The 21,200-nt window shown below is 38.5% G+C and overlaps 1 protein-coding gene across 2 annotated transcripts in view; it reads left to right on the top strand.

Moving 5' to 3' along the window:
* Positions 1 to 21,200, top strand: part of CSTF3 (cleavage stimulation factor subunit 3) — a 50,156-nt gene that overhangs the window by 18,063 nt on the left and 10,893 nt on the right. For both annotated transcript variants that reach the window (XM_069857507.1, XM_069857508.1), the window contains 9 exons: positions 13,968 to 14,000; positions 14,390 to 14,487; positions 15,899 to 15,965; positions 16,059 to 16,093; positions 16,202 to 16,328; positions 19,353 to 19,430; positions 19,630 to 19,792; positions 20,307 to 20,416; positions 20,821 to 20,937. In XM_069857507.1, the coding sequence (XP_069713608.1) occupies positions 13,968 to 14,000; positions 14,390 to 14,487; positions 15,899 to 15,965; positions 16,059 to 16,093; positions 16,202 to 16,328; positions 19,353 to 19,430; positions 19,630 to 19,792; positions 20,307 to 20,416; positions 20,821 to 20,937 (828 nt within the window). The remainder of the gene's footprint in view (positions 1 to 13,967; positions 14,001 to 14,389; positions 14,488 to 15,898; positions 15,966 to 16,058; positions 16,094 to 16,201; positions 16,329 to 19,352; positions 19,431 to 19,629; positions 19,793 to 20,306; positions 20,417 to 20,820; positions 20,938 to 21,200) is intronic.

Here is a 21,200-nt window from a genome sequence, read left to right as displayed (position 1 = left end):
TAGGCTTTCATCTGCTTAAAGCTGTTATGCACTTTTACTAATGTGTAATTAGCTTAAGTTGAAGATGAATGACAGTGAATATGTTGACAGAAAATTGCTTAAGTAATGTCTTGCTGGTGGAAGTTTAGCTTGTAGCTTTCCTTCCCTTGGCTGTGTCAATTGATCCCTCTCCCCAGATTTTCAGTAGACATTGCGGTAATTAACAGTTAGAGTACAAGTAGTGTACTTTGAAAGTCTGCCTGTGTAACCTGATAGTGCTGACAAGTTCATACATGAAGAAACATCTCCTCCATACTGAATTACAATAGCAAGCGTTAAAACCACTAGTTTAAGGCTCTTGGTGTTAATTTCACTGAGAGAATTTAATCTTTCTAGTACTGATGGACAGTGGCTTTGGGAATTATAAATTGTCTAATTGTAAAATTGTGCTAAAAATGCTTACATCAGGGTAATGGTGACTGGCTGTTATATAAAAAGTAACTGAAAGAAAGTACGATTCACGTATAATGAAGAATGTAAAATCTCAAATGAACTGGTCTTTAATAGACTGGGATAAATGTTAAAAAGAACAAACAGGTGTCCCTGACAACCATACCATCTGTTTAAGGGTTTGTTAGTAAAAATTCACTCTGTAATAGTCCCCAATGCATGTCTTTGGTTCCAAGTTACCTGAAAAAATGCTGTGAATCTAAGATGAAGTGTTTAATACCGAGCAGTGTCCCCATCACTGCTCTGCCCTCTAAAAAAAGGAATTGATGCCCTGGTAAGTATAAGTTACTTGCCCGTGGTTGTGAATTCCCTGGCATTCCTCAGGGAAATGTTACTGATATATTTGTCAGCTGAAGTTCCATCTACGGGGGTACTTGAACAGAATGGGCAGTAAGAGTAGTTTAAAACCTCAGAATATCCTACAGTATTCACCTTTGATAAAATCTCAGCGCTGGTAAGCCTGAGCGGGAAACTGACTGAACAATTTATTGGTAAAGGAGAGAAGTTTCATTCCTCTGGCATAAGATGTGACTGAATGCAATTCAAGCTTGCTTTTTTTTTTTCCCCTTTAACTCAATTTAAGATTGATACTTAAAAATTGTATCCCACGTGCTTTTTGTGTGTGTTTGTTAGAGATGGGTATTAAAAGGGAAATCCTATAGAAATTTAAAATTAGCTGACAGACTTTAATTCAGCACAAATGTTTTTCTGGCACTAAGCAGATGGAGGTAAGTTTTTCTTTTCATAATGACACAAAGTTTCTGCTGTTCTTGCTACTAGCCTTAGCTGTTAAAAAAAAGTTACTATTGCATAAGAAATCTAACCTATTTACAAAAAAAGGTGCAAAGGTAGATATTGCATGGTTATTTGTCATTTTACTTCATAAAATTTTAGTTCATAAAATTCAGTTTTACCCCCAGAAGAGTTCTGGGTGTTTTTCTTTCCCATTTGCAGGAATTCTAAAAATAAGGTAAATTGGTGGGATTTTTTTAATTTACTAATGTGAAAAATATGAATGTTTCTAAATAATAAAGTTTGATAGTTCTCGTTGATCTTTGGTCTAAATCAGATGAAAACAGCGCTGCTGAGGTGTCATCATTAGCCAACATAGCAGACTTAGCAGCAGTCTGTCATTCCTGCAAAAGCTTCATAGTGAAACATTTTTCATTGCTCTTAGAGTGTTTTTTTGTACCTCCCACACATAGAAATCTTGACCAAGTGTTATGCTGCACTACCTACTTGATACACAATAGTATTATCTGTGTTTTGCCTTTTCCCAGGCTGGCAGAATTGCTAAAAACTATCTAGACTACGATGCTTTTCACCTGTGTGAGCAGAGGTTTTTGGTTCAATCTATATTTTGAGGTCAGTTCTCTGCTAAAGCGCTGGCTGATTCTGTTGCCAAATCTTCAGACTGGATTTTTTAAGCATGTTGTGTTATCACAATGACATGTACTTAAAACGAGTCAAGCACTATCGTCTTCCAATGCTAGGCTAAAGTTTGAATGCGAGGAAACACATCTTTTCTTGAGAACCTTGTCTGCCTTCCTGTGAGCTGCATCTGCTCAATTTATGTAGTTTACATTGGTTTAGTAGCAGTTCTCTTTTATAATTAACCAAACTTTTTTTGCTAGTGATAGAGGTTATTAGTTAAGCTACAGCATTAGTTACATGTCGCTTTTGCTGGTGATGTTGGTTTGCTGTTGTGTGCTTGGTGCCTTTACATCAGACCAAGTGCCAGTCTTGACATCCCTAGCTTAAAGCAGACAAATATAATAAAAGAGAACTGTCTTAGTATTTCTGAGATCCCTCGGATGTTTCTGTGCAAATTAGATGCAAGAAATCAACTGAGAGCCTACATACTTCTTTTTAATGCAGTGCTTGAAACTGGCAGGCTTTTTGCAACATTCTTAAATGCAGTGAAAGAATTCTGGGGGTTTTGTCCAGTCTATCTAAATAACAGTGCATTTATCATAGCAGTTAAAGTCCTTATGATCCAAATAAAACAATTACCTGCTGTATGTCTATTGAAGAGGGTCTTTTTAACCGAAAATTTTAGAACACTTTTTACTCTGAATCAACAGTTACAGCAGAAAAGCCGTAAAATGCTCAGTGTGAGGGGTAGAAGTGTAAAAAGAAGTAGTAGTATCAAACTAACTGCAGTTTGCTGGATTGTGTCTCATTCTACTTGGGCACTGCTTGTTGCTGTCAAGCTGTAGAAGCAAACACATTTTTTACTGGGAAAAACAACAAAGAAATGAGATGATTGGTATGAAACAGGGCTTTACTGAAAAGAGCCTGTAATTTAGAGTGCTGTACTTTTGTTCTGTACAGGTGTACATGAAAGTAGCACTTCCATTTCTGGAGATTAAACAGGGTTTTCTTTCTTGATTATGGGTCAAGCAGACCTTTTCTTTGGCACTTCTAGAGGTTTACCTTTTGTCAGTGTCCTTTCGTGACTTCAAAATCAGAATCTTTAACTTAAATACTTGACCCCAGTTGATGGCATTTCTCTATATACTGAGCTGGGGAGAGGTGGGAGGAAACTGGGATGTCAGTTGTATTCCATTTTTATTTTTAGCTAGGCTACATGGACATGGATATCTGTACTGCTCTTGTGATGGGTTTCCACATTGCATCTTTCTCATAAAATGTAAAATAAACTGTAAATACACTGACCTAGCTGCATGTGAAATGAATGTTAAGGCATGACATTTTTGTTACATTGAAACCTGAATTCAGAGCAGTTCTGTCTGCTAATCTGTCACAGATGAATTTCAAATACAAGCAGAGTAATGAATTTACAAGTCTTTTGTCTTACAAAAAGTACTGCTGACTTAAATGGCTTTTAATCTTAGATTCTAATTGCATGGAGTGTATAAACACTAACAAAAACCCCTACAAACCAACCTTGCAACACATAAGTACATAAGCTGTAAGTTATTTTGAATTGAACTGTACAGTTGGAGACCTCAGTGAGGTCTAAACCCTCCCCTTTCAATAGAAATGTCACCTTTCATTTCTAAAGCATGGGATTGTAATCTATTTTCATTTTCCAACTCCCATCTCAACCTGGTAAGATCAAATCATATAGATTTAAAAGTAGCTGTACGTATATTTTTGTCTTTATCCTGTTTCATGAATAGCAGGACTATTCTCATAGATGGGAGCCCACCAGGCTTAGCTGTAATCTTCAGAGGCATCAAGCTGAAGTTTAAAAGGGAAGAAGAAGGGGAAACAACTTCAAAAACTGTAGTTGAAAAGTGAAGAAAGGAGTATAGTATTTAAATATTCTAGAAACCTGGTTTTTTATGTACTAAGGAAGCTGATTAGCTGGGATAGTAGTTACACTCAAATTCAAATGTTCCAGAATAATAATGCAGAGTCTATGCAGTTAAATGTTTTTGGATCAAGTCTTGAACCAGAAATCTGCATTGTTCACGTGGTTTCAGTGGCTGTTTGTGCTCAGTCCAGACTTGGTAACTAGATATTGAGAAGACACGACAGTAAAAATCATGTGTTGAAGGAAGCTATTAATGCTTACCACTGAAAGTATCTTTTATAGTGAACTTTGTTTCATCTTTATTGCCGAAAGACAGAAATCTAGATATTTAACTTTGTAATTGACTTCTAAAATACAATCTTTAATTTATTTTTTTTTTAACATCAGAGATGAGACTTCTCAGTAACTGTGATTAAGAATATGCACTCTCAGAAAGGAAACCACTAGTAGAGAATTTCCATGATTTCTGACAGACATATGAAGAATTTTTTATTAGGGCAGCTGCCTGTATTAAAAAAAATAAGCTAGTTCCCTGAACTTCAGCTGGACTATCTCTTTGCTGTAGAACAAAACCAGCACAGTGATTAGGTTAATCTTGCATTTCTGACGTGGGTTATTTTACGAGTTTAGTAAATGACTGACATAATATATCTTTGTGATTTCATTGGAAATCCATGGCAAAACCAGCACCCACATTGCTTCCTTACAAGCTTGATTTTGTAGCATTGCAGTCCAAGTGCATTTGGTTTGGGTTTAGTGAAGTTTATTTAGTAATGCAGTATATAGTCTGTCAACTGCAAATTCATGTTGTGATACATTTGCAGAGAATTACTTGTGCCTGAGCATTATTCTCCAACATTAGCTTTTAGACTTCTGATTCTTATTTTCCTGTGATGAGACCGCTGTCTTCTGTGGGGAAACATTAGAGCCCTTAGTCACCTTTGGAGAATTAGGACCAATCTAATGGTTTTGAGAACCATGCTTTGGGCCTTCTTTGCAACAATTTATTGGAAAAATTGCTCTTTAAATTCCGGCTATGGAGACAAAACATTAAGAACAATTTTGCTAACAGGCTAAGCTAGTCCTATGCTAATATTGTAGGAGTAAGAAGATTATACAATTACATATTCTAGTAAAATTTTTTACTCTTTGAGCAACTGATGCCCCTCTCCCTTAGGACAGTTGCTTATTTTTATGTCTTCATTTTGGGGACAGCCTTTACTAGACCAGTTACACACTAGAAAATGGGAGGAATTAATGTATGAACTCTGAATGGATTTGACCGCTCAGAAGGGTAGCAATTCTTTCTGGTCCTATGATGTTTTCATTTGGACTATTAGCCCTGTTTACTAAGTCAGCGTGAAGACTGTTTTAAGGGACATTTGCAGCCTTCTAAATATGTTGCTTCTTGTTTTAAATAGTAAGATCTCTGAAATTCTAGCTTGTTCAGGTGTATAAGCCACATCATCTTGGTGAATGAATAGAGAATTTCTACATTTCTGCATTTTTAAAATATCATAATTCAGTGTACAACAATTATGATTATCAGACTTATACTTTTCTGCACTTTTATGCAAGCATATTTGAAAATAATATATCAAAACTGTAGGTATGTTGACTGTAGTCAGAAATCATCAAACTATAGAACTAATGGGGAACTCCATGCCCTCACATTTTCCCCAGCTATATCATCGAAATACATAGTAATACACCACTTTCTTACAAGTTTTGCTTTCTTATGTTTTCTAAGATATTTTAAGGATACCAGAATCAAAGGAAGACTGACTTTTTAATGAGTTGTATGTTACTGTAATGAGCACCTAATTTCTGATGGAAGTGAAAATCAACTAGACTATTTTAAATTAAGGAGTTTAAGTTAGATCTTAAGTTAGAGCATTGTTCTGTGCAAGATCTGTGTAATGAAACAGCTTTTATTTTTTCTATGTAGTGATGCCTCACCCCTTATGATATGTAATCTGTGCAGTGGTCTGATCCCTGCCTTATTTTTGAGGTCTTAGTATTGCAGGGAGTTTTTAGCTTAGATTACAGGATTGCTGCCTCACTGGTGGTGTTGACAGGCTGCAATATATCTATGCTGCTCAGTTTGGCAAGTTTGTGTAATATACAGGCATCTTACTAAATTAGCTGATAAAGGCGTTAGAGGAGTGCATATGTCCAATTCCATTCCCCTTGCTGAGAGACAGTTTACTTACATGCGATCGAGGTTGACAACCAGTGTAATTTATCTGAGTTTACAAATCAAGAATCTCTAACCCAATGAGGTGGTCCATATACCTTGCTTCTAGGCTTTCCTTTTAATTTAACTTTTTAACTTGAGTGATCTGGCCAATAGGTAAGATAGGCGAGTCTTTAATTTCACTCATTGAATTTTTCATGTTAACAGATTACTTTGCAATCCGTGGGTGCTATGGGTGTTTTTGAGTCCTATAGATGTGTTCTTCTGAAAGTTAAACCAATATAAAATTAAGTGAAAAAGCGCTGCTTTTTTGTGAAATGGCAAAGGTTATCAATAGATCTGTTAATGTTAGCCACCTGAAAACACATTTTAAAGCTTCCTGCTGCAGCTGTAAAATACAGAAGACATTGAGAAACAGGAGAAGCAGTCATGAACTGAAATGCTTGGGAAGAACCAAAATGCATAAGTCAGGAAGGGAGTGCAGTAGTTTGCAGGAGTGTGAATGCAAGGTGTTGATTTTGGCTGTGGCTTAAAGTGAGTGTGAAATGGAAGAGAAAATTACAAGCCATGGGGCATGGTGAAAATTGACTTTTTATTAAAATGAGATTTGCAGACAAATTGAGAATCTAGAATCAGTTTCAAAAATTATGCTGATGTGTGGCAAGACCTAAACACCTGAGACAAGTTCTTGTTTTCTTGAATAGTGCTAAGCCAGGAGTATGAAAGGCATCTTCCTGATATTAGTTAGGAGGTCTTGGTGCTTTTAGTCAGCTGCTGGAGTTGTACAGGCACATCTTAGAACATGGAGAATGAAGTCGATGGTGCAGTTCAGCCAGGTGAAATCAGTGGGTGAGGAACGGTATCTCAAAATGACTGTGTGAAGCTCTTAGATATGCAAAAAGTGAGCAAAATTTACTAAATGGGAAGGAGTGGTTAAAAATTTTAATTAAAATTGTTTTAAAATAATCTAGTCCTATTTTTCTCTAACCAGGGAATACTTGTTACCATCTACTAACCATGATAGGACTACAAACAGAAGATGCTTGTTAAAGAGATGTTGTGATCTGTTGATTTTTCAATTGGCATGTAAGAGCTGCTTATCATAACTAAAGAGCGGATGTATGGCAAGTGATTTGTGGGGAAAAGTGTAACCATTGATTATATACCTAGTATTAGATCCTGTTGGATCCTGTTGTAGAAGGAACTTAATAATTGTACATGGAAGTGTTTGAGGAAGTGGAACGAGGAAGGAAAGCTGGCAATGCTGCTGCTTTGTATGAGCTATACATGTGTGTGTGAGCTTTACCCAGCACAGCAGCAACAGTCAGTTCAGTTGACTGAGGCAGTACTCCTAGATAAGCAGAACTTGGAGATGCAGCAGCTTTCTTCACTCACAATTCCTTGGTAATTTTTAAATGTCAGACTGTAGGGCAGTGAAGAGCATGGAGTGTGTTTTCCACCATGACTCGAAAAGGGCTGTTTCTACAGCTTTACCCAAATAATACTAATCCACAAGAGAGATTAGCAGTGGTGGGACTCAGTTTGTCAGGAAGGGAGGTAGCAGTGCAAGTAATAACATGAGGTGGGTTTGGTGTTTAAACATAACTGCTAATCTGAAATGTTATTTTTTTCTGACAGTGTGTTCTTGAAGTAAAACACACAAACTAAATGAGAAGAAATAGCAGTAGAAAGCCATAGATGGAAAGGGAGGCAGATGGTACTCCTAAAGGTTTATCTATATGTGGAAGTTAAATCAAATTGCATTAAAGCGTAAACTCAAGCACAATAGCTGGTTTTTTGGTAACTCTCTCTGAGCTCTCTTGCATCTTAATGAAGTCCTTGTTCTTCTTTACACTAGAGAAGGTACTTAGGAAGTGGGTGGGGTGGATAGTTCTTTAATGTTGCAAACTCTAGTATCAAAGTTAAGTTTCTTTACTACAATCCATTAATCTCTCTTCACTTCTAGATCAATCTGTTTACTGTAAGTTTGTTCAGCAAGGTTGTACAGATTCTCAATCCTATTACTCCACTACTACTACAGACAGTTTGCTGATACCTAAGGATATATTTGTGTTTTCTTCTGGATTAATTTCTTTCCTGATGTATCCGAAAAATATAGGCATTGGGTTTTTTTTAGTCTAATCGATTAAACAAAAAGGCATCTTCCATTTGCAGATTACTTTTTAATTGGTCATTACTTGCTTGCATAGGTTTTTTTTAATTAAGACTAATTTAACTCCTTCAGCTGGGGAACGTGTTACTCTGTCTTCAGAGCAGCACTTCACAATTTCATTTGCACTCTTACTGAAAAGACTTATGCTCTGAGCTGCTCCTTCCCCGCCGCTGGTGAGGCGTGGCTGGATTCCTCCCTTTCACAAACTTCTGGATACATCTAGTTGTATGTTTACAGTTTTGGAAATAACCTTTTCAAGTCTTCAGTCGTACCTATTATTTTTTTATAGTTAGTCAGATGATGGAGATGTTTGCATAGAGGTCTCTCTCGGCTGCTGTCTCTGAGAGAAGGCTTGGTAGTGGGTTAACCTGCTGTGTTTTGATTAATTGTTCCTGAGGGAATTTAAAGGCTCAGAATCATGAGGCTGTCATAGCAATTTTCAAGAAGTTAGAGAGTGAAAAGCAACCTTGCATATTACTGTCTACTTGTGCAGCAGCATGCTTTGGCTCTGTCCTAATCTCCCACTGACTTAGCTCCTTAGGAAAAAATGCCGCCCTTCATTTACTAGTGATCACTTTTTCTGTAGATGTGACTGCCTTTTACTGTTTTTCTTTCGTTAATCTAAAAAATGAAGTCATGTGGCCCAGGATTTTGCTATAGAGAAGTAACATTTTCACTAGCTGCTCAGTAACATCTGTTCATGTAAGTATGTATGCAGAATATTAATTGGTAATTGGATTTGCAGAATCACAGGTCCTCTTTATTGGCTTAAACTATATTCTTAGTTACTGAAAAGTTTATTTATTCTTAAATACTATGAGCAATTTCAAAGTACATGTAAATGTATAGATATATGATAGTGTACATGATAGAGTAGTATTTGGTAATCACAAAACAACTCTGAAACCTAAAAGGTGATTGTGATCAGGAAGCGTGATTGGTCAAACACTGGAGCAGGCTTCCTAGAGAAGAAAGGTGGTTGATGCCTCAAGCCTGTCATTTGGACAATGCCCTTAACAGCATTGTTTAGCTTTTGGTCAGCCCTGAACTGGTCAGACAGTTGGATTAGGTGATCATTGCAGGTATCTTCCATCTGAAATATTGGGTTCTTGGGTTTCCTCAGAAGCAGACTGCAAAATGAGGCTGCTTTTTGCTCTACATTATAGCCTTTTATATGGCAGCTGTGACTGCATGCTGAATGAACACTGTTTTTCAAGGGATGATCTGTCTAATAGAAACAACATGACTTTTAAAGTTTGATTCAATGTCATGGTTCTGGAAGCTCTAGGAATAATACATGTAATAGTAGTTGGAGGCATTTAATTTAGAATAATTTTAAGGAACTTTTCAAACCCCATTTTGTGGCAGACTTTGAAATTGAGACCGTATCAGTGTGAAAAATAACACCATACTGAATGAATACTTAGAATCTCATCTTATTACGTTCTGAGAAAATGAGTTTTCCCGTACGTGGTGTACTGTATCTCTTCTTTGCAGTCTTTGCTAATAGCAAGATAAAAGCTGTATTTTCAGAAGGAATATTACAACTCCGAATGAAAACTGCAGAATCATTCAATCCTTATCTGATGCAAATTGTAGTAAAATTATATATTACAGAAAGGACATCTGCAATTATTTTTAAATAAAGGATTTCAGTGGTTAAGCCTTGGACTATCTTGCAGAAATGAAATATATGCTTTGTTCAGCATACATAAGATAAATTTTTCATCCAGATGTCTATGGAGTTATAATCCAGACTCCCTGGGTTAATGACCACATGCAAGTGCCATCTTGGTCCTGCATTTCACTTGCATTTCATGTACTTGAACAGAGCCTGGTTTGCTATTTGCAAAGGTAATTGTGGTTATTTGACCTGTAGGAAAATAAGTTTGTTGTGTTAAGTGTTCACACAATTAGTCACTGACTGGAAGCCTCAGCAAATGGTGAAAGGCTGGATGTGCTACAGATAGTGCAATCTAATTCATTCTTCTGTCTTCATCCTTTCAAAGATTCCGTTTCTTTAAGGCAGTCTGAAAAGTTTGAACTGCTATGGTCCAAGCAGTCTGTTCTGCAGGTAAAAGTGCAAACATCTCTCCAGACAGCCCTGGCCTGTATTTTGGAAATGGGTAGAGAAATGTGAATGTATTTTATTACATGTACAGTTCTATATTAGTAGAGACTCAAATTACACCCAGCTGGGCTCGACAGTGGACAATTGATAATTTACCTTAACAATAAGGTGTAAAACCCAAATGAAATAAAAAGACAAATGGTCAATGGTCAACATAAATGGATTCAGTGGTAATAAATTTTGTGTAGTTGAATTTTGTTTAAAATGTCAACTTTTTAATTATCTAATACGTAGTCATCTAACCATGAATGAATACAGGTCTTTCACAGTGAGCTCCCTTCAGTTAATAAACAAAAGCAATACTTTCAAATACATTGTGATTTTGCACTCTGATACATGTGTTGTCTGTGTTTTTTAAAAAAAACCCAACATTAACGATATCGCATACATGGTAGTTTTTATAATGAAATAAGGCTTTAGGAAATAGTAGTTCTAAAATTACCAGCCACTATGAGCTAAATCCTTGGAAAGTTAACACTGGTGCTGCTGTGGAGTTTTCTCCCCTCCCAGCCTGTCCCTTCTCACCTGGTGGTCTCCCAGTGATGCCCAGTTTCTCTTGAGGTCCCTCTTCCAAAACAGTTCCAAAAAGTGTTGGAGAGCAGTGCAGGGATGGTGAGTAAGAGGATCTACCTCACCAAGAGAAGAGCTGGAGGCTCTTTCCTTGGAAAATAACCACTGAAAAAGAAGATGGAATTGGGATATAGAAACAGGTGGCTGAAGAAGCTGTGCTGATCTTTACATACCATGTATTAAGTGCTTCCTTCAGAGCTTGATTGAAACCAAGAAATGCTGAAAAGTTTAAAAGAAAACTAGGGCACTTTTTAGGCTTGTGTTGTGTACAAGTAGTCTTAAGTCTCTAGATTAATAAAATCACTTGCTTTGCGTAATCATAAATGACACAAACATAAGTTGCACATACATCTTTTAATAACTATTAAAAAGGGTGAAGTGCAATGTAGTTTACAGACTAAATTTTGCCCTTGAATGTTTGTGAAGCTTGTTATAGAGGAGCACGCTGTGTATTCTGGGAATAAAACTGACCCTGTGGTTACGAATTTGTTGTGTACAAAGCTAATACAGCAGTGACTTAAATTTCCTCTTGGAACATTGAACTTGAAGTTACTCTTTCAGCAAAACAGGTGGTATTTCTCGTTGTCACAGGTAGGGGAAAGCAAGGTCAGATACGTTTTACTACAGGAGTATTCAAGTGTAGCTGACTAGGTGGTCTTTTTATCATCCACAAGGGTACCGAGGAAATACTCATACACACCAGCTTGTCTTAGAATGACAGTAAGCCTGAGCTCCTTTTGCAAGCGGTCCATTCATGGTGGAGACACTCCTGTGTGTTAGCCTCCACGAGGGTAAAACCTGCCTCTTGAATTAAAGCAATTGCAATAAGAATACAAACAGTGTTAGAAATCAATGGATAATCTGCTGTAAAGGTCTGTAGTTCACTGTATCTTTGTCTTTAAGGACAAAAATACAGTATAAATGTCAATCTAATGCTTTTCTATGTGTGATCACTGCCTGTTCCTGTGTCGCTGATGAAAACAAACCATGTAACAGCAGTGTGTGATGGAGGATCCTGGAGGCAGCATATGCCCTCTCAGGTGATGGGCTTTCCTTATCCCTGTGGTGTCCCTGAGCCAGGGCTTCCAGGATGTTTGCTTGGGAGCTGTGAGCCAAGAAATGCGAACAGATTCCCACAGGAGAGCAAGCTGCTCTTCCTTCTGGCTCTGAGGGCTTGGTAAAAACTTCCCATTGAGAGGGACTCATGGCAGTATTGTTTGGGGTGGTTTTCCTTCATTTTTTAACAAATCCTGCCAATCTCTAGTGTCCTATAACTTCATCAGTAGCAAGATGTCTGAATTTTCAGGTATCAGTATCAAACCACTTGGATGGATTTAACAAATATCTAGCACTGACTTAGAGTACAGAAGTGGTCAGCAGCTTTTCATGTATCTGATTATTCATGCAGAATGTATTTTGTTCTTTGAGCGATAACACATGTGAATAAAGAATATAGTTGGGGTTTTTTCATAGCAAAAACTTTACTTTTCAAGGTCTTTGGTTATTGGAAGTGGATGCAAGTCTAATTGATAAGTACTCCTTGTGCTCCGTCTGTTGGTGTTGCTTGCTGACGGCACTGCTAGGCGCTAGTGAAATTCCTTCAGTAAACCATTAAATGGGATTGCTGTGCACAGATCTGGTGCTGTATACAACCACACGGGTCAGTCTGGGTCACTCCTGCTGAGTAATAGTTGTCACTGGGCTTTTGGGTGACAAGGGGCAGGGGATGTGCTGAGCAGGCAGAGCATGTTCACAGCCCTAGCAAATGTGGATTTTGTGAAATCTTTTCCACCTGGGCGGGATATCGCTCCAGTGTGAAAGTGCTATGGACAAAGGGGACCGGTCTGCCATGTGTGTCATTAAAAGTTTTGCACAAAACTTGTTTGACTCCTCTCATTAATTGATTTTGTTCAGAAGTGAGAGAAATGGGAATGCTTTGTTAGGGTTCTCTGAGGCCAGGGAGGTACAGGAGTGAAAAAAACAGGAAAGACAGTGTATAGTGCAGCACAGTATATATTTATTTTACACCGGCAGATGAATTGGTGTTTCCAAATGCTTCCATTCTCTGCTGCTTTAGAATGGGAATGATATGAAAATGATATAACTAATACCTAGTGTGAAAGGGTGCTGTTTGCTGCCTGCTGCTGAGCTGCCTGGGGAAGAGGGAAGTCTTTCAGAGCTGCTTCTGTGGTTCTCGTGCTTTGCACCCAACAAAAGCTATAAATGAAATTTAAAAGGGAGTTTTGATGCTTTAGAAGTGCAGCGCAGGGTAACAATTTCTTATTTCAGTAAAGGCTCTTTATTCCAACACAGATAAGCATCTTCTAAAGGTGGTATCAATTTTCCTTGTTTCTTCAGGGGGTGTCTCTACCGATTACCCAGTATGTTAATGTCACTGGAGCTAATAAATACATGAAGGGTGCCAGTCTGCCTCTACATCCATCTCGTGCTTTTCTTTGTTCTGTCTGAAAAGCAGCCTGTCACTTCAAGACTATATTCCCCCCTCTACCCTTGTGGCATGTGCTGTCTGAATGAAATGAGTGCTGAGATGTGAGTGTGGTTTAATCCCTCATGGAAAGCAGCACCAGGGCTGGGGGCATCTGTCAAAAAAAGGTTTCTCCATGGGTTATTCCCTTATTCAGCACCAGCATATTATAGCAAAGTGTACACCAAGAAATAAATATTCAAATACCATACATTTATTAGCTTATTAGTTTTGTAAATGTGGTATTTTACCCTTAATTTACTAAAACATGATCTACAGGCTTTGGTATCTAAGTCAATATATGCACTTAAGGCAATAGAGTACCTTGAAATAAGAAACTGAGTCTGGATGTTCAGACTGGTATACAGGAAGGTGACTTTACCTACTGATACCAAAATGTTGGCCCTAGTGGAAGTCAAAAATAACAAAAAAAAATTGAAAAAAATGATGATTTTGACAAAGCTAATCGAAGTACATGATTTTTATGTGTTTAATTTTTCAACATTACGTGGTATTACGATGCAATTAGTTTAGGCAGCCAAAGTACAAACTGGAATGCTATAGTAGTGTATGAAGAATATATTCCTACTATTCTAAAATATTTTCCTAAGTGATTTGTTTTTTTCTGCTTCCCTATAGATTAAAGCAAAAAATTATGACAAAGTGGAAAAGGTGAGTCCTATCAATATATGTAATTTATCTCTATAGCAAGAACAAGTATCTTGTGATTAGGCTAAAGCAGATTGGAAAGAGCTGTAGCTGTCATTGAATGCAATATTCAAAAACACAGATAAGAAGTATCACTAAAGTTGATTTATTATTGCGACCAAGTTGTAATCATTGAAGCGCACAGAGGAATTTCTCTGTTTAATTCTGTCTGCATCCCTTGCATAGCACGGAGATGCTTTAGATAAAGAAAAAGTGTGCTTTTGCATATTCTTTCTTATAAATCTCAGTCATAGTTGAAAAGATTATTTTAATTCATACTGTATGTCTTTAAAAGTAGAAGCCTAATTTCTGTATCTGGAATCCTGATCACATCTTCTCGATGTATTAAACAGTTATTTCAGCGATGCCTTATGAAGGTTTTACACATTGATTTATGGAAATGTTACCTTTCCTATGTGCGAGAAACCAAGGGGAAGCTACCTAGTTACAAGTAAGTTAACAGAGTTGCTCTGAATTATTTTAGTTTTGTGGTGAAGATCTCAATTTTTGACTAGGGGATAGGGAGGAACCTGTTTGGCAAACCTGCCTGGGGATATTCTGGTGGAGTATTGCAGGAGGATAATATATAATCTGCATTTTCATTAAAGTTTCATTAATTTAGCTGACTGGGTTAAATTGCTTCCTTAGCCTGGATCCATATAACAGGGTGGGAAAAGAGCTGGGGAGTAGCTAGCACATCCATGCCGGTTCCTTGCAGATGAGATTGGTGCTTTAGCCAATCTGAAACATACTTCTTTCTCAGTTGAGACCTTTGCTGTCCTCCCCCTAAGTGTCTAAAATTAATTAGAGTCTCCACAAAATTCAGTGTTGAGTTCAGTTGAGGGACTATGTTTGACTAGTAATAGTAAATAGTTCAGTAATTAGAGAAAGTTTCAGAATGCATAAAAAGGCATGAAAAAATAAGGGTGTCAAAATATTGGGGTATAATGGTCTTCATCCCTTTTCAGTTACTACATTTTGCTTGTTTATAATTCTCTGGGCCATGTTTAATGCTTTTTCTTCCTGTCCGAGGTTTCAAAAAATATTGGTACCCATCCATAAACTCTTTCTTTCCCAGCCCACCATAATTTCTTCGCTCTATAGCTGGCAAAATAACTAATGCAGTAACCAAAAAAACAAAACAATTTTTTAAAATTTATTTTTACAAGATTGTTTTGAAACAATTTTAAAAGTATCAGCACACATCCCACCCCCATCTTTTAATCTAATTTAACTTTCCTGTATTTTTCCTGTTAATGTGGTCAAGAGGGTAGTGAAGGACTGAGGGATATTTGAGTAAAGGAAATGAGGTTAAAAGTGGGAAAGAGGAAAAAGCTGTTTTCAATGAAACTCGACCCAGGAAATATTCTGTGAACATGTTAAATTTGGGGAAAAATACTTTGAATATAAGAAATTATTGTAAAGATTTTAGGTGGCGTCCACACGGGGGAGCTACTCCTAATTGCCTGGAGAATTACAACAAGGTTTGGGGAATTCTGAGAAAAAAGGAAACCACAGGTACACCTGTCAGCTAAGCTGATGGACAAAGCAGGTGTTTTCTGTCTTCTCAGCCTCGCATAGTAGATAGTTTCCACTTACAGGATGGGGAAGCTCAGGAACTGTTAGTGTGCTAAATTGCCAGCAATAGATTTAAATTATTTTCTTAAATAGAACAAACAAAACCCCTAAATGCAGAATTTAAAGCTATCTGAAGCCAAATTTTTACTGTCAACTGTTGAACAATACTTTTCATACCTCAGTGTTTGGTTAGAATTTACTGCACAAAAGAATGCTCTTAAATAAAGAATTTTTTAAATACTGAAAACTTGCTCCATGGTCTTTGTGGTTTGTTTTTTCCCCAGAGAAAAAATGGCTCAGGCATATGATTTTGCTCTGGATAAGATTGGCATGGAAATCATGTCATACCAGGTATGTTTTTTTATCAAAACAAGTTTAATTTCTAACTTTATAACAAGTACAACTAAACATTGGTTTCATTATGTAATATTTTTTCTCACATAGATCTGGGTGGATTACATCAATTTTTTGAAGGGCGTGTAAGTACCTTAAAAGAATTTTTGTTTAAGCTCAGTTAAAGTAATGTTGATTTTCATACTTGTTGTAATCTGTAATAGCTGACATTAATCTCTCTCTCCACTATTTAGAGAAGCAGTAGGATCTTATGCAGAAAACCAGAGGATAACAGCTGTCCGTAGGGTTTACCAGCGTGGTTGCGTGAATCCAATGATAAACATAGAACAGCTCTGGAGAGATTATAACAAATACGAAGAGGTAATCAAGAACATGAAATTTATTTGTGACATTAAGAAAGAAATCATAATCGTATAATCAAGTGTGGTGCCCAGACTGCATCCACTAAGTAGTTATGTATAAAAGAGATGGCTGGCAGTATAAACACGTTTCACGTGGCCAGTGTGTACCAAGGCCTGCAGCAAAACTACAGGTACCTGAGTGAATTTTTAAACTATTTTAAAGACTTTCTGTAGGATTCCATTGGAATAGAACTGCTAGTGAATTAGAAATCACTGTCCTCAATGATGGAAGAATATACCTAGTGGAAGCCAGAGCAGATCATCTGGCAGTGAAGCTGTGCTGCCCCGGGGAGGCACTCCCTGCTTTTCAGTTGTAGTTGAACAGGGTAAAATAGCATTCAGCTGTGATGGTTTGGATGCCCTTCACAGTATTAAGGCCTTATGAGGAATGGCTGAGAGAGCTGGGGTTTTTTAGCCTGGAGAAGAGGAGGCTGAGGGGTGACCTCATTGCTCTCTACAACTACCTGAAAGGAAGTTGCAGAGAGGGAGGGTGCTGGCCTCTTCTCCCAAGTGACAGGGGACAGGACAAGAGGGAATGGCCTCAAGCTCTGCAAGGGGAGGTTCAGGCTGAACATTAGGAAAAAATTTTTCATGGAAAGGGTCATTGGGCACTGGAACAGGCTGCCCAGGGAGGTGGTTGAGTCACCTTCCCTGGAGGTGTTTAAGGGACAGGTGGACAAGGTGCTGAGGGGCATGGTTTAGTGTTTGATAGGAATGGTTGGACTTGATGATCCAATGGGTCTTTTCCAACCTGGTGATTCTGTGACTCTATGATTAAGTTATATGATCTCAAGTACTTATAAAATGCTCCTCACTGTCCTTTACCTGAAGCATCAGTTCAGGTGAGTTTGCTACCATGCTGACTAGCAAGCATAACCTCAACTTGCTGACCTTGCAGGCTAATTTGTAGCTGCACCTTCATAGTGTATTTGCAAACACATTCAATAACAGCTTCTGAACCTAGCCCAGTCAGCGGAGGTGAGAATGCAGAACTGAGGGTAGATGCCCACATGCTTAGCACCATCAAGAAGGGTTGCTCATACAGCGTGCCCAGGGTTACAGGTGTTGGCGTGCTGCAGAGTCAGCTGTGCACCAAGCAGGGAAGAACGGACAACTCTTCTTTCCGTGTTGCTAATTATACAAGTTGTAGGATTGGTGACCTGATACTAATAGGGGCACTGTGCTTAACCAGTGAGGGTACCTCCTGGTACCCACAGCCACAAGCATGTACTGTAGCAGCTCATCACCGTGTTGGTATTCATAGATACCACAGGTAGCCTGACCACCAGGAAAGATACCCAGCAGCATGCCATCTCCTACATAGGAAAATCCCCTGTACAACTTCTCTGTAAACTTCCTCTTCCCCTTCCACATAGCAAATGAAGGCTGTCACTGGTGGCTCCTACTACTTTCATTAATACGTAGGAGACTGTCAAAACGATAGCTGAAACCTGTCTTATGTTCATTTTGTAGCTTCTAGTTGAGGCAGCTCTGGCCAACAGCTGTAACACGATCCAGTACCTTGAGCTGTTCAGAGTTGCTGGAAGCTGAGGATGTTATTCTGCTTGGACACAGGTTTCTGCGTGTCCTGGCTAGAGCAGCCTTGAGGGAAAGGTCTGCTGCATGTGACTGTCCTGGCACAGGGAAAGAAATGCTCCTCACCAGAAGGGCTCATTGAGGGGCAAATGAGTCCCCATGAGTAGCCTAACAGCACAGAGATAATGTGCAGATCTCTGCGTGAAAGTTTACTGGCTATTTGCTGCAATTAAAATACTCTCAAGTTTCCCTTTAGCTCAGTAGCCACCAGGTAGCAATATCAGCCTGTCAGTTGCCAGCATCTTTAATTAAACAAATAGTCAAAAGTGGTAACACCCCTATTGAGATAGAGGAGGGACAATCTGTGGCTCACAAAGCCACACAGCTGTACCTCACAAAGCTGGGAGTGCACCCTGGGAGAACATTGCTGCATTGTCAACCTGATCCTGGGTGTGGCATTGCTGGTTTTGTATGATAACTGGCCCAGGTTGCTATCCCACACAGCCCTCTGCCCAGAGTCCAGATGGACCTTGCTTCTGTAGCGACTTGGTACCCACCTTGTGTACCTGTTTGGAATAGGACTGAAAGCCATGTTCACCTTCCTCAGTCCTGGCAAGCCGCTCCCCCAAAATCCACCTTGACATGGGTGTGAACAAAGGAGCAGTTGCTTACCCTGCCATAAGAGCAGGTTCTTCAAAGTTTTGCTCGTGCCTGAGACCCTGTGACCAGGCCTGTGTTGCTGATGTTCAGATGTGGGGTGTGCTTGGGGGCCCAGCTGCCCCAAATCCGCTGCCCCAAATCCCCTGCTGCTCCTGCTCAGCAGCACGGCTTGGCCCTCTGCACATGTATGTGGTCCTGGAGGGTTGTCACTCTCTGTGGTGACAGGTCTCAAGTCTCTCTCAACTGAAAAAGGTGTGCATATGGCAGGGTGTTACTTCAGGAACAGGGAAGGAAGCTTGGATTGACTGAGGTCAATCTCTGTTTCTGATTGTCCAAGAAAACTGAATTGCTCTTTTTCTGTCTCAGTCTTCACCTGGTGAACAGCAGCCAGCAGCAAGGCAGGGAGCTGTGAGTCTGACCAGGCACTGACTAGGGCTTAAAAGGGAAGATGGAAATCACAAATATTTTTTCCACTTTCTCCCCTAGCAGGTTTTTAGTTAAGTTCATTGCATCTTTGAAAGCTGTAAGTGATCACAAATATAACGAGGTTCTTCAGGTCAGCTGATTTTTAGTACTGAGTTTATTTTCTGAATAAATAGTGTCTTGTCCATTTTGTGATATGTTTATTAGGAGAAACACAGTACCTTTCGAGATCAGTAGTTTAAAATAACTGCCCTAATTGCTCACTTTTGCATCACCTTTCAAGCTCGTTTCTGTATGAAATGATATTCAGTAATTCCAGAGTAAAATTGTGCATTCCCAATTCCTTTTTTTCACCCTTCTCCAGGGCATCAATATTCATTTAGCTAAGAAGATGATTGAAGACAGGAGTAGAGATTATATGAATGCGCGACGTGTAGCAAAGGTACAAACTTCTGTTGGCTTTTCTTTGGTCTGTTTAATTCTACAAACTAGCATTAAACTTGGTTCATAGTTTCAAATAAAAGTGTGTTTTAGACTAATAAGGCTGATACGCTGCAATTGTATCAGTTTTGCAAAGCGTAATCTAAAACGAGTGTTTAATATGTTTAAATTTGCCGTATAAAACACTGCATCTGTTTCAGGAGTATGAGACAGTGATGAAAGGTCTGGACCGCAATGCACCCTCTGTCCCTCCACAAAATACCCCACAAGAGGCTCAGCAGGTAGACATGTGGAAGAAATACATCCAGTGGGAAAAGAGCAATCCTCTGCGTACAGAAGATCAAACTCTCATAACAAAAAGAGGTAATTAGATACTACTTTAGGATGTGTAGAATTGCATTCCTTAACTCTGTTAACGATCTCCGGTGTAAGTATGATGTGATACAGCATGCAGGGATCATGCTGGAGTAGAACTTGATCCAGTTTCTTGAATTGTGTGGATTTTTTTTTAAACTACTGTCTAAGTTTTGCTCAAACCAAGCTGAAAGCAGTACATGGATTTGGGTACTTAAGGGCTATAGTCGAGTGCCACTGAAATTTAATTGGAGGTCTAGAAATGATGGGTCACAGCCCGATTTTATGGCTGATGTTCTTGAATGAGTTCTGCTTCATCCTTTGTGGAGAGGCAGGTTTTAGCTGATTCATAAAGTTCTTGACAATATATAAGAAATACTGTTGTGATTGTTGTATTCAAAGCCAATTAGTGTTAATATTGCCCAATTTATTTGCTGGGGTTTGTATTTCATGTTTCCATTGTGCAAGACGGTACCGTTTCTGTGATAACACACAAAGAATATTTCTTTTTCCCCCTCCCTAGTTATGTTTGCCTATGAGCAATGCCTTTTGGTTCTGGGACATCACCCAGATATCTGGTATGAAGCTGCACAATACCTTGAGCAATCTAGTAAACTGCTAGCTGAAAAAGGGGTAAGCAGGTTGCCATTGGTTTTCTTTTTTATTTCGTTTCTTTCACATAGTATACTGTTAATTTTTCCTCAAACATTTTACAACAAGGGGGGTGAAGAATACTTAGCACCACGAGTTGTGTTGTGTTCAGAATTTTAAAATTGGGGTTATTTTAAGAAATAAAAATATTTACATTTCAGATAAGTATGAAAAACTATTTCATTATTGATCAGTTTTAGGTCTGGGGGTAGGGGGAGCGTTTGGCCTGACTGTGATTCCATAAGTACTGGGGAGATGATTGTCTCTTTGTTGGAGCACTGCATGAAAGTTCACTGGGACTTTTCACATGCAGAAGATATTCCATAGATTGGCCTTCGTTGTCACAGATGCTGAAGAATTACATTATCATACTTATTTTATAACAGGACATGAACAATGCTAAACTTTTCAGTGATGAGGCTGCTAATATTTATGAAAGAGCGATCAGCACTTTATTAAAGAAGAATATGCTTCTTTATTTTGCATATGCAGATTATGAAGAGGTGAGCAAAAATAGTGATTATACTGATGTTAAAACCCGGAGACATCTCTCAGCAATAATGTAGTATATTTGAAACATCCTGAATACTCAGAATTCCATAGAATAAATTTACTGATTCTTCTAGCCTTAACTTCATTCAGTGTTTCTGAGACCAAGCTGACAAAACGGGGAGGATAAGCCCATAGTATGAGTTACAAATTTTTGAAAACCTACTGTCTTTCTACTTAAACATTGACTGTGTTTTCGAAATTACTATGAAGTTGA

This window comes from Phaenicophaeus curvirostris, chromosome 5 (assembly GCF_032191515.1).
Source record: "Phaenicophaeus curvirostris isolate KB17595 chromosome 5, BPBGC_Pcur_1.0, whole genome shotgun sequence".
Classification (NCBI taxonomy): Eukaryota; Metazoa; Chordata; class Aves; order Cuculiformes; family Cuculidae; genus Phaenicophaeus; species Phaenicophaeus curvirostris.
This window is presented reverse-complemented; position numbering and strand designations above follow the sequence as displayed.